Source organism: Silurus meridionalis, chromosome 13 (assembly GCF_014805685.1).
Source record: "Silurus meridionalis isolate SWU-2019-XX chromosome 13, ASM1480568v1, whole genome shotgun sequence".
NCBI classification, from domain to species: domain Eukaryota; kingdom Metazoa; phylum Chordata; class Actinopteri; order Siluriformes; family Siluridae; genus Silurus; species Silurus meridionalis.
The window spans coordinates 25,651,530-25,665,042 of NC_060896.1; the positions used below are offsets into that span (position 1 = coordinate 25,651,530).

At 37.0% G+C, this 13,513-nt stretch overlaps 1 protein-coding gene across 7 annotated transcripts in view; it reads left to right on the forward strand.

Annotated features, from left to right (window-relative positions):
* celf6 (CUGBP Elav-like family member 6) overlaps nt 1-13,513 on the forward strand; it is a 173,248-nt gene that overhangs the window by 94,190 nt on the left and 65,545 nt on the right. For all 7 annotated transcript variants that reach the window (XR_006927725.1, XR_006927724.1, XM_046865084.1 and 4 more), the window contains exon 3: nt 9,287-9,335. Coding sequence is in view for 5 of the 7 variants with exons in the window: in XM_046865084.1 (XP_046721040.1) it covers nt 9,287-9,335 (49 nt within the window). In the remaining 2 variants the exon portion in view is untranslated. The remainder of the gene's footprint in view (nt 1-9,286; nt 9,336-13,513) is intronic.

Consider the following 13,513-nt stretch of genomic DNA (forward strand, 5'->3'; position numbering starts at 1 on the left):
ATTTTTATTTATTTGAGATGTAACTGAATATGAACAGGATTTGAAACATAAGATCATTGAGATTTTGGGGGGCTAAAAAAAAAGAATAATGAAATAAAATAAAAAGTTTTATTAGTGATGTAACTGTATGTGGACAGGATTTAAAAGCATTGAAAATATTTGAAAAGTCAGATTTGTTGACACTAGAAAACTTAAATGATGTATTTGAGGTTGAGGAAGTATCAGAGGTCAAAATAAAATAACTTTGATATTTATTATATATAACCGAATGTAGACAGGAGTCCAATTTGTTAGGAAAAAGTCCAATTTGTTGAGACTGGAGAACTTGAGTGATGTATTTAATGCGGAGGAAGTTCATGTTTAAGTTGAGTGGGGTTTAAAAAGCAAAACTTTGAAGCTAAAGCCTCGTCCTCCTTGGGTTTAAGTCTGTATATGCGTTTTTAGTGGTATTTCTTAAAGGATGTAACCAAATGTGAACAGGATTTAAAAACCAAAGTCTGATTTGTTGAGACTAAAGAACTTGAGTGAGGTAGTAGAGGTTGAGGAAGTATCAAAGGTTCATGTTTAAGGTTAGGGGGAGTGGGAAAAAAAGTTATTTATTAGAATGTGGACTGGATTTGAAAACAAAAAATCCGACTTGTTGAGAACTTTATATAGAGTCTTTGTTCATTTTTCTTATTTTTTTATTTCTTTATTATATTAGAAAAAAGGTGCAAAATTGGAAAAAGAAAATATGCTAAATAATAATAATAATAATAATAATAATAAATTATTTGTTATTGTTGTATATCATTTCGTAACAATGTTAAGGCGTTGGCTTTGGATTGGAACATCACAAATTAAAATTTCACCACCATCAAGCTGCTACTGATGGGCCCTTAAACAAAGGCCCTTCATTTGGGTGTCTGCCAAATGCCATAAAATGTATATTAAATATTTTACATGCAAATAAGCTATATATATATATATATATATCGCCGAGGTAGATTTTTGAACTTTTTGCAACTTATGGAGACTCAAATTTGACCTATTATTGTTATAAATATATATTAACACTGATTATAATATGATGCAGTATGTTTCTTTGATATAATGCTTTTTTTTATCAAAGCATTGAAAAATAAACTTCACATTACCCATTTAAACCCACATACTGGGCTCACATGCCAATGCCTAACAGTAATAAACAGTCAGGAAAAAGAAGTGAGCTGACCCCGTGCCCTCTGCATGGGTTTGGAATGGCACTAATAGGCTGCCGGTTTCTCCTCTGAGTCCACTTGAAGCGAAGGCTGTGTGCACCTAATGAAGGCCTTTCCGACGTCCTGCTTTCTCCGTTCCCTCTCTTCACTTATTTTCCCCTCGCACCTAACAAACGGCGCCGAATGAATTATTTACAGTGTCCCAAACGCAGAGCGGGGCATCGAGGCGAGGCGAGGCGATTTCTTGGCTGCTAGCGACACTCCTCCACAGGTGAACGTGGCGTGGAGTGAAGATGCAGCGGTGCTGAAGCAGCCCACAGCAAGAAGAACAGATTAGCATAAAGTTCAAAGCAGAGAAAGCTGAAAGCAACGTGTCTTTGGAAACTAGCTCAGCATTATCATACGAGGCAGAGTGGGTGTTTATGCGCTGGAGCATTAGAACAGTTTGTAATGTTTTTTTACCCGGAGATACGAGGTGCTTTTTGGGGGCACAGATGTACACAGTGTTAGCGTTTATACCGTGCGAAGGGAAAACTGGAGCAGATAACAACGCGAACGCCAGCCCTGATATTTTAAATAGGGTTTGCTCATTAATCGGAGTTCTCTGATAGAACGCACAAGTTAATGACGACCTGTATCACCCTCAATGCAACACAAACTCCTGCTTATGAGCGATGAAATCTTGCCTTGCTTTTTTGTTTGCTAATTTCCTTCCAAGCTGTTTCATTCCTAAACGTGCTGCCGATTCCTTTCGGAGATTATACATGTAGTTGGCTCATGGTCACACACAGCTGCGTATTAATATTTGACACTGTCTTTAAAAAAAAACAGAAATAAATTAGCATCACATATATGTAGCCATGCCTTCTGGGCAAGTTCTGCCATTTATATTGACTCGATCTTGAACACTCCTGGGGCTTGTTAAACTTCCTTTTAAATATTGAAGTCGTGGAGCGGACCTTCAGTGGCGATCGAGATTTCATCACAGGGAAATTAGAAGTGGCTCTTAAACTGCATGTTCTCGCTCCAACACATCTTAATGTACATGCTGGGTTTCTTATAAAGCGCTATGCCACAAGGTCAAAGGGCACCTTGGGTGAATTGTGTTGAAGGGAAGCACAGTGTTTTTCATATGCAAGCAAAATTTCCATTTAGACCTAAGGGCATGAATCCTACTTATGCATTGCAGTAAGCAAAGCATCTCTCTTTTTTTTCCTTTTTGTCTTACTTTAAAGAATAATGCACTGTCAAATGCTGAATGAATAATGAATTTGTTAAGTATATATATATATATATATATATATATATATATATATATATATATATATATATATATAAGGGCTTTCAATCGATTCAAATATTTAATCGTGATTTATCGCATGATTGTCATGAGTTAACTCGTGATTAATCGCAATTTAATTGCACATTTTGATCTGCTTTAAATATACCTTAAATTAATACTTTTAACGTTTTTAATAGTCTAATCAACATGGGCATGAACAAATATGGATGCTTTATCGAAATGTATGTTTATGGTTAGTAAAACTCCACATAGGGCATTAAGACAAAATATTGTTGTAAAAGTTTTAAAACAGTTATGGTGTTTTAAATTATGGAAATCTTCAGACACCAAATGGAACTTTTGCTATGTTTCCACACGGACTGTTTTAATTGCCGGATGTGTCGATCATGGCGGATTTTGGTGCTTGATTTCAGAATCGGTAAACAAATGTTTAGTGATTAAGAAAAATATTTTGGTGGAGTTTTTTTTTTAGATCTGAGTAAAGAAAGGACGTGGTGATTAAATGTGCGTTGTGTTGGTTTTAATTTCGCCTCTTATATTTATTTTTCACATATATATATATATATATATATATATATATATATATATATATATATATATATATATATTACAGCAATATATGACAATTTTTCTTCAATAAAGTCGCTACCTACCACACAACAAAGGTCTTCTACATTAAAAATGTACCCAAAATGTTTATTTTCCCTGACATTTAAAAACAAGAGAAAAAAATAGAAATTGTACTTTTGAACGCTGTTGGAGCAGAGGTCAGATGCGAGCGCGATTTCCCCGGTGATATTTTTCAGGCTTGTTTACACCACTAAGCATTTATAATTAATGAAAAGGAACAATGTTTTAGAGAAGTGGCATTTTCAGTACACTTTCCAGCCCATTGCTTACATTAGTGATGGAAATCGAGGCACTGACGAGCGAGTCAGTTCGTTCGACTCGGCTCACTGATAAGAGCCGTTTTGCTGCTCGCAACGGATATTTTTGGAAACCGGACGAAGTTTGTGATTGTTTTTTTTTCCCTGACGAGAACTGAAATAGTTTCGTCAAACCTCATCACAATATGTTTGATAAAATGTATGTGAATCATTCGAAGAAATAATACAAATATAATAAGTACAATAAACTATGGATTCGATAAGCAGGCTTGTGGATTTTCAGAAATATTTTAGAAATTCTATATAAACTAAAGAATTTCATATTACATTTCCAGCAATTTCCACTTCCTCCAAAAACCACAAAGTTGAAAGCACACAGAATGTCTTTGAATGTGGTAGAATTCAAATTTCCCTTCACTTGAACTAGGAGACCCAAAACATGTTCCAGCATGACAAAGCCCCTGTGCACAAAGCCAGCTCCATGCAGATATGGTGTACATGGGTTGGAATGGAAGATCTCCTGCTATAGCGCTCTGACCTCAACCCTTATAAACACATAAATTGGAACACTGCACCCCAGACCACACTCTAAAATCTAGTGGAACATCTTCCCAGAAGAGGGCAGGTTATTATATGAGTAAATGGAGACAAAATGTGGAATGAGATGGTCATAAAGCACATGACAATATTATGCTCAGGTGTCCACAAATTTCAGATGTTCCAAATTTTAATTTGTGCAAATTTATCTAAAATCTGTTCCAGTGAGGGTCAGTAAATGGTAGATAACATTACTGCTATAAATGATTACATAATATGAAGTATTAGATAGTAACACTGTGACTATAATGATATATAGCAGTGTTTATGATGTGCTGTATGGAGGGAGTACATACAGTCAGATGACTTGATGATGATGATTCTGGACCTGGAGTTTTAATAATAATAAACAATTGGTACAAATAAAATCATGGAATAAATATTATAAATGTCTAACTTTAAAAGTCATGTGTAAAGAATAAGTGGGTAAACACTTTGGTGTACACGCTGAATTCATTATAGTCAATTCAATTGAAATCTTCATCAGGGTGACACAATGAGCAAAACATGGCATTTCTGTCAATATCTTTGTTCCCATTTCCTATTTGTTTTGCAGGAAGGAGTACTTGTAATATAGATCTACATAAACAAGCACAGCAGAAAGACTCTTTTCAACTACTATTCTCTCATTGTTATTATTCCTTTATTGGAATAAATCCATCAGGTCCTAAAGGCGGGTCTGACTTTAATCCATGTCTCCGAATAAAGGTCACAGTCAGCTCTGTACTACTGATCACAAGCTTGTGTGGTCCAATCCCAGGACTTCTAGAGACAATGTTTTGCCCTTTAGCAAAGACATTTAACCTTGAGTTCTTCCTCATTTGCAAGTCAATTAGAAAAAAAAACCATCTCACCAATAATGTGTAAATGGTTTTTTACATTTTATACACTGTGAATTTCAGGCCAAAACAAATGTCTATAATCCAGTAAAAGTACATGCAAGAATAATTAATATAAAAAAAAATGAAATGAAAATTGAATACAATAAAAATAGTATACACATAATTATAAATGATCATGTAAATAAAAAAAAAATAAAAAACATAAAATGTAAATAAAGAAATATAAATATAAAATAATAAATCACAGAAATATGACCACAAACATAAGTTGATAATTTATGATTCATATTTAAAATAAATAAATAAAAATAAAAACCCCATATGAATACATCATATAAATATGGCCACCAACATAAATGAAAATGTTAAAGCTAAATATTTAAATAAATACAAACAAACAAACAAACAAACAAATAAATATATAAAAATAAAAAACAACAGGCAGACGGACGGACAGACGGCTGGACAGACAGACGGACGGACGGACGGACAGAAAGACAGAAAGACAGACAGACAGGCAGACAGACAGATAGATAGATAGATAGATAGATAGATAGATAGATAGATAGATAGATAGATAGATAGATAGATAGATAGATAGATAGATAGATAGATAGATACAATACAAAGGCTTATATTTTAGGAAATTTATGTAATTTTTTTCTGTTCTGGAATAAATAAATGGTATATAATATTAAATATAAATGAAATATAAGAGTGAAATGAGTAAACTCATAGGAAACAGAAGATAAGTGTAATATTTTGGTTTATTGATGATGTAGCCGTGGATGTGATGTGTGCAGAGTTTACTGTCTTGTGTGCTGGACCTGTATATCATTTGTTGAATATTTTCAGTAAACATGCAGAGCTCATGCAGAGGTGCAGTGCATAGACAGGAAACAATGTAACGCCTGCATCATAGAAGATGATGATGATGATGATGATGATGATGATGATGATGATGATGATGAGTTCTGTGGCATTGAACATGGATCTGCTCCAATTGTGCAGGCTAATTCAGCCATTCGTCTTCAGCATAATCGTGGAGCTTTGTCAGCGTGCTGAGAGTTTTATTTATCATTTAGATTGATCAGACTGCATTACAGAAACAGAATGAAGCATGGGTGCATGGGCTTGTGTGTGTGTTCGTGTGTGTGTGTGTGTGTGTGTGTGTGTGTGTGTGTGTGTGTCTGTGTGTGTGTGTGTGTGTGTGTGTGTGTGTGTGTGTGTGTGTGTATGTGCGTGTGTGTCTTTTCCTTTTTCTCAATTTGTCTTCTCTTGCACCAAGACTATTCTTCCTTCCTATGTTCATTCCTTTAAGTCTCATGAAGGTGCCTGACACAGTGACTCATCTCATCTCATCTCATCTCATCTCATCTCATCTCATCTCATCTCATCTCATCTCATCTCATCTCACCACCATGTCTAAGCTATTCTCTATAAAGCTTAATCCCTCTCTCCTTCTCTCTCTCTCTCTTTCTGTCTTTCTCTTTCTCTCTCTCTCTCTCTTTCTCACACACACACACACCACACACACACACACACACACACACACACACACACACACACACACACACACACACACACACTGGGTGCAATTTCTGCTGAAACAAGTTGCCAAGTCACAGACAACAAAAGAAAGAGTAGAAAGAGTGAAAGAAAACAAAGACAAGCAGAATTATATAAAACACTGAGAAAGATAAAGAATGCGAAAATGGAAAAGAAAGACAGAGAAAAAAACATGAAAGAAAGAAAGTAAGAAAGAAAGAAAGAAAGTCTCTCTCTCTCTCTCTCTCTCTCTCTCTCTCTCTTTCTCTGAAACTCAATTTCGATTACTGACATCATCTAAAGCAGAAATGAAAGGTTCTATAATAAAGTGTGCAGACTGAATTGTGTGTGTGTGTGTGCGTGTGCGTGTGTGTGCACTACTTCTACCCCAGGGTAAAGCATCGTGAGTTGCCCAGTCTCTGATGAATTGGTGTAATTAACTGAGCCCTGATCTGCTGCCTAATCCTGCGCTCTGTAATGAGGGATTAAAATGCGGCCTAACCCACCTGCTGTTACTCCACTGGCCTGCTCTGGCTCTTCATGCATGAGCGTGTGTATGTGTGTATATTTGTGTGTGTGTTTGCATCTATACTGTATACACTTGTATACAAACGGCAACAATGTTTGTGTGTCAAGTAAATTAGTGCTGATGAAAGCGATTAATAACATTCAAAGAATTAACACATAATAATAATAATAATAATAATAATAATAATAATAATAATAATAATAATAATATTAAATACATTAATGATACTAATAATAACCATAATAATAATATGATAATAATAATTCTTATTAATTATATTATTATTAATAAGAAGAAGAAGTAAAAGAAGAATGTAATAAAATCTGTTTTCTGTTGAAAACAAGTTGCCAAGGCACAGACAACAAAAGAAAGAATATTAAGAATGAAAGAAAACAGACAGACAGAATTAGACATAACACTGAGATAAAGGATGCAAAACAATAGAAAAACAAGACAAAGAAAAACCAAGAAAGAAAGAACAAAAAAGAAAGGTCTTTCATACTCTGAAACTTTGATTCATGGAAATGCAGATCTTTTCTTCAGTACAGGAAGTGAGATAACAATAATAAAACCCTGCCACCTGAAGAATGTTCACCCCGCCGCTGTCATGGTCGCTGCGGAGGGCAGGAAGGTGGGCACTGGCTGGCAGACGGCGCTCAAACTTTTTGTCACACTTCTAAAAAGAGGACATTAAAGTGGGACAAAGGAAGGAGGATTGAAAGGAAAGTAGTGAAAGGGTGGGGTTGTGGTTTGGGTTGGTAGGGGGGGTCATGAAAAATGTGGAGTTTTTCCTCGTACCTCATTGGGCAGACAATGGCAACGAAGCGAATGAGGGGTAGAAAGACGCCACGTGCCAATTCGCTGGACCAGCGGGCGGCCTGCCCATTCTGCCCGGTTGCTTAGCAACTCCTATTGTACCCCGGGCAGCTTAATGACTCGTGTTGCCGCGGCGACTCGCAGGATCCTAATGGGCCAGAAGCTCGGAGGTTGCCGACCAATCAGAAGAGATTAGGAGGTCTGAGACTGACCAATGAGTGAGAGTGCTTGAGCCATAAAGGACCTGAGCTGCTTTGGTGCAATGAATTCATTTATATCAGGTTTAAAATCCCAGACAAGCTCTAAACTCTTCTTAATGGAACTGCAAATATCACAACAGGGTGCAACAGTCTGAGTTTCAAACTATCAACAAATCAAAAACTATTATGAAGGCATATTTGTTACTTACCATCCTTGTATGGCTTCATATAAGCACATTTTCTCAAATGTTTTGCTAACAACCGATACTGACCTCATTATTCTCTCATATTACATGGTTTATACTTCACTCAGGCAGCAACATATTATAATGGCTGAGTGCAATGACTGAGAAATAAATGAGAACATTGAATTCAAAGTTCTCTATATTTTTTTTGTTATTCCTATATTTTTGACAATGGCATCAGATTATTATTTACTTTGACACGATATATGTATTTGATGTTATAATATCAGTAACTGACTAAACAACAAGTAGAGCTTATTGTGTGTGTGTGTATGTGTGTGTGAGTGTGTGTGTGTGTGTGTGTGTATACAGTGAAGAGACTTGATAGTTTTGTAGTATACTATAAAATATTGAAGGAACATTCAGGCAACTACAGGCATATTTTACTATTTTAACAAATACCTATCTAACTATCTGTCTGTCTGTCTGTCTGTCTGTCTGTCTGTCTGTCTGTCTGTCTGTCTGTCTGTCTGTCTATCTATCTATCTATCTATCTATCTATCTATCTATCTATCTATCTATCTATCTATCTATCTATCTATCATTCAAAAGTTTCTTTTTATTCACTGCAACTTTACAGGGTTAATTATTGTTAATGACCCTATAATATCGAATTCTCGATTCTGATTGGTCAAACGGTGTCTACTCGTTTTCAATACGCTCGTTCAAATATCTTATTGTTACCATAGTAAGAATCTACACAGCGACCTTTGTGCCAGACTATACACATGAATACAAATTGTGTGAAACTGTTGAAAATGTGTAATTGTTCAACATTTAACTTTTATCGAAGCAGTGTGAGCTTTTTGTCAGAGAAATTTTCCAACACAGGAAGACTGCTTCTGTCCTGTATAAGTGGTAGTAAGCTAATGTGTAATATGTAACTGAAACTAGATAAAAAGTATGACATTGCATTAGATTATATGAAAGAAAACAAAGGAAATTGGAATATTGAGTGTCGGTTGAATTGTCTTTCGATTCAGTCGGACTGATTGTGTTCTCTGGCATGACCTAGCATACACACACACACACACACACACACACACACACACACACACACACACACACACACAGTAATTGAATATTCTGACTAACCCTTGTGCTTTTCCTCTTTTTTCAGATGAATCGGCCCATCCAGGTGAAGCCAGCAGACAGCGAAGGACGAGGAGGTAATTAACCTTCTGTTACACACATGAACAAACACCCCACCCTACCCCCCCATACACACACAAACACACACAAACACACTAACACACACCATGTCCATGTGTGTAAAGAGGCATTAATATAGGTCAAACGCCACTGTTGGCTCCCCATCTGTCTCGGCAGAGAGGGTCTTTTTGGTTCATCGTCGCCCGACTCAGTTCAAAAACACACTTGTATCCGTTTCCGATTACAGATCAGGCCTGCATTTAGCACACGTTTCACACGCCACCGCCGGTCCAAACACATATGGTACAACGGCGGCCGTATACACAAATCATTATAACTATGTGTAATAAACCTCTAATAGAGCTTTAATATGGGGCAGTCGCTCATTTCTTGATAATCAGAAGTGTCTCTGTGTATATTATAATGTCATATAGCGTTCTGTAAACCTTTAGAGTCCATCGCGACTCGTGCGGAACGCTACGAAAGGCTTAATAACGATTATACAGATGATCACTGATGCTTCAAGTGAAATTTATATAGAAAATTGTTCTGTAATTATAAATTGTAAGATGCAGTATGATTATAGACACTGTTTAGCGGAATAATAGGAATGCATTTGGGAGGTGGAAGCTCAGTGGTTAAGGATCTGGGTTCAGGACGGATCAGGAAGTCGGGAGTCCAAGCCTCATTATCACCAAGCTGCTGTTCTTGGGGAACCTTGATCAAGGCCCTAAATTCTCTGTGCTCTACTCAAGCTCCCTGATATAGCTGGGATATGCAAAGGAACAATTTCCCTTTGGGATCAATAAAATAAAAAACTAAAACATTTTAAACAAATAAATGTAAATTTAAATTACTAATAGCACATGTTGCTTGTGTGTTAGGAAAAGGATTTCAGTACTCAGACGAACATATTTCTCAGAAGAAAACAATTTTACTCTCTGTTTTCAGCCCAACTGGCACAAAACAAGCTGCTTTATCAGCTTTACCAGCAATCATATAACCAAAACTAGTGCAGTCCTAACCAGGACAAAGCAGTGTGATCCAGCATGAAATGGTAATGTGCATTCTGAATGCATAGTGGATGCGGATACAAGTGCTCACACCTCACCTCAACATATTTACCCCACCCCCTAAACCTCACCTCAACATATTTACCCCACCCCCTAAACCTCACCTCAACATATTTACCCCTAAACTTCACCTCAACATATTTACCCCTAAACCTCACCTCAACATATTTACCCCACCCCTAAACCTCACCTCAACATATTTACCCCACCCCTAACCTTACCTCAACATATTTACCCCTAAACTTCACCTCAACATATTTACCCCTAAACCTCACCTTAACATATTTACCCCTAAACTTCACCTCAACATATTTACCCCTAAACCTCACATATTTACCCCTAAACCTCACCTCAACATATTTACCCCTAAACCTCACCTCAACATATTTACCCCACCCCTAAACTTCACCTCAACATATTTAACCCATGCCTTAAATTTCACCTCAACATATTTACCCCACTCCATAAGCCTTACCTCAACATATTTACCCCACCCCCAAACCTCACCTTAACATATTTACCCCACCCCTAAACCTCACCTCAACATATTTACCCCACCCCTAAACCTCACTTCAACATATTTACCCCACTCCTAAACCTCACCTCAACATATTTACCCCACCCACTAAACCTCACCTCAACATATTTACCCCTAAACCTCACCTCAACATATTTACCCCTAAACCTCACCTCAACATATTTACCCCACCCCCTAAACCCCACCTTAACATATTTACCCCTAAACTTCACCTCAACATATTTACCCCCAAACTTCACCTCAACATATTTACCAACATATTTACCCCACCCCCTACACCTCACCTCAACATATTTACTTCACCCCCTACACCTCACCTCAACATATTTACCCCACCCCCTACACATCACCTCAAACAAATCCAAATTATTAGACAAAAATATGAACAAGAAACAGGCCAAGGTCAAAAACAGGTAGTCGCTGATTTACGACATTTTCGATCTCACAATGGCGATAGCATTACAAAAAAATCTTACAAATATTTACATTTTTACGCTGCATTGAAATGTTTGTACGATATGTTGGGACCCTGCCCTGATGTTCGAATCTCCTGCTTTGTGAGATGCCTTCTCTCGCCATCGGTCGAAAGAGATGCCTCTTTTTACCAGCAATGTTAGACATGTTAGAGATAAAGGAATTCAACAGCAGTGTCAAATAATGTGTTAAATAGAAATGAATTGTTAGTTTAGGAATCATTGTTTAACACATTGTTAACGCTTAAGGAGAACTCTTTAAAGTTTATATTACAGTGTGGTTGAGGTCTCGAATCTGATTGGTCAGAAGAATGCGCATTATATAATATATTATATAAAAGAATTATATCGCTCGGCTCAGATTGTAAATTCGGCTCTACCATGAACTTTATTGCATTCATTCTAATATGATATTGTTTCTATAGTAACAGCTCATACACTGAGATTTGTACGCCAGCTACACCACATAACCCACATCTAGTAAAAAACATTAAAACAAAGTAAAGAAGAAAGTAAAAAATGTATAATCAGTTATGTAGAAAGTATTTTCCGGAACATTTTTCCCAGAACGGAAAGAGTTTTGGAGTATATTGTGTTTTCTTGCTTTTCCTGCTGGTGAGAAATGAGTTTTGAGAGAGGTGAAGGAGTGTAGGTGAGGGAATACTGCTATAATGTAGATGAAAAGATTTGTATCTCAGATGTTGCACAGAATAAAATCAAGCTACAAACTGTTAAAAAGTATGATTTGTTGTTCATTAACACATTAAACAGCATAATTGTTGGCAAATCAGTGTAGTACATGTGCAATATCACATCACACTGTGCATTATATTTGTATAGCGGTATATTCTGTAAAGTATTATACACTATATGGAGAAAAGTATTGGGACCTGACTTTTCTAGCCATATGAGGTTCTTCACCAAACTGTTACCACAAATTTGTATGCCCCCATTTGTTTAGGACGTCTTTGGATGTCTAGCATAAAAATTTCCTTCATTTGAACTTGGAGACCCAAACCTGTTCCAGAATAACAATGCCCCTGTGTACAAAACAAGCTCCATGAAGATATACGTTACATGGGTTTGAGCGGAAGATCTCCGGTTCCCGAGATCTTGACCCTATTAGGTACATCAGTACCGGTCTTTACTGACACCCTTGTGGCATCTCCAAAAATCTCCACAAAATTTGGTGTGCCATTTTCCCAAACGAGTGGAGGTTGTTATTAGAGCGAATTGGGACTAAATGTGAAATGTTTAGAAAGCACATAATCCTATGTTTAGAAATCAGGTATTTTTACTTCCTTATTGAACTTAAGGACAGGTATCTTTGCATTATCTTTGAGTTTTTTCAGTATTTTCACTCCATTTAAAGTAATAAGTAATGTCTGGCTTTTTTTCTTGACTAAATTGGAGAAATCATCATGCCGTTCCTTCTCCAGGTGTCATGAGTGTTTTGACAAAACATGGCTCATTGTCTGTAATTGTAAATGACCCTTGTTTACAACCAACTTGGTGTTGTGTTACACACACTCTTGGCAGACTTGAGGTGTGAGTGTGACATTTGTGATTTAGAGTTTTGTGTGTGTGTGTGTGTGTGTGTGTGTGTGTGTGTGTGTGTGTGTGTGTGTGTGTGTGTGTGACTCAGATGGCCCATTCCGCCACTCTCAGCCCATTCAGACCGGAGAGCTGTCAGATGGCCACTTTAATTAACCACAGTCTCCAAACAGGCCAGGCAGTGAGTGACTGGCACGACCTGGGCATGAGCCAGTCATCTTTCTCAGCCAGATAAATTAGTTGTTGGGTGTAAAGGAGGGAGGACGGATGGGAGAGGAGCTGATATCAATTACTACTTTCTCTCTCTGTGTATGAGATTGACAGCGAGGAAAAATAGTGTGGGGAAAGGTGAATGAAATACTGGAGCCTAGTGGGGTGTGTGTCACATAGGCTCTATAGTACCCTGTGTGTTTGTGTGTGTGTGGGGTGGGGATAGATGATTAAGTACAGCTTGAGCAGAAATCCTAAAGACTTGAGAACTTACAATGTCTCCATCTCTCCATCTCTATTTAAGACTCTAAATGTGTTTGAAATTGTTGTTTTTGATGTGTATATAT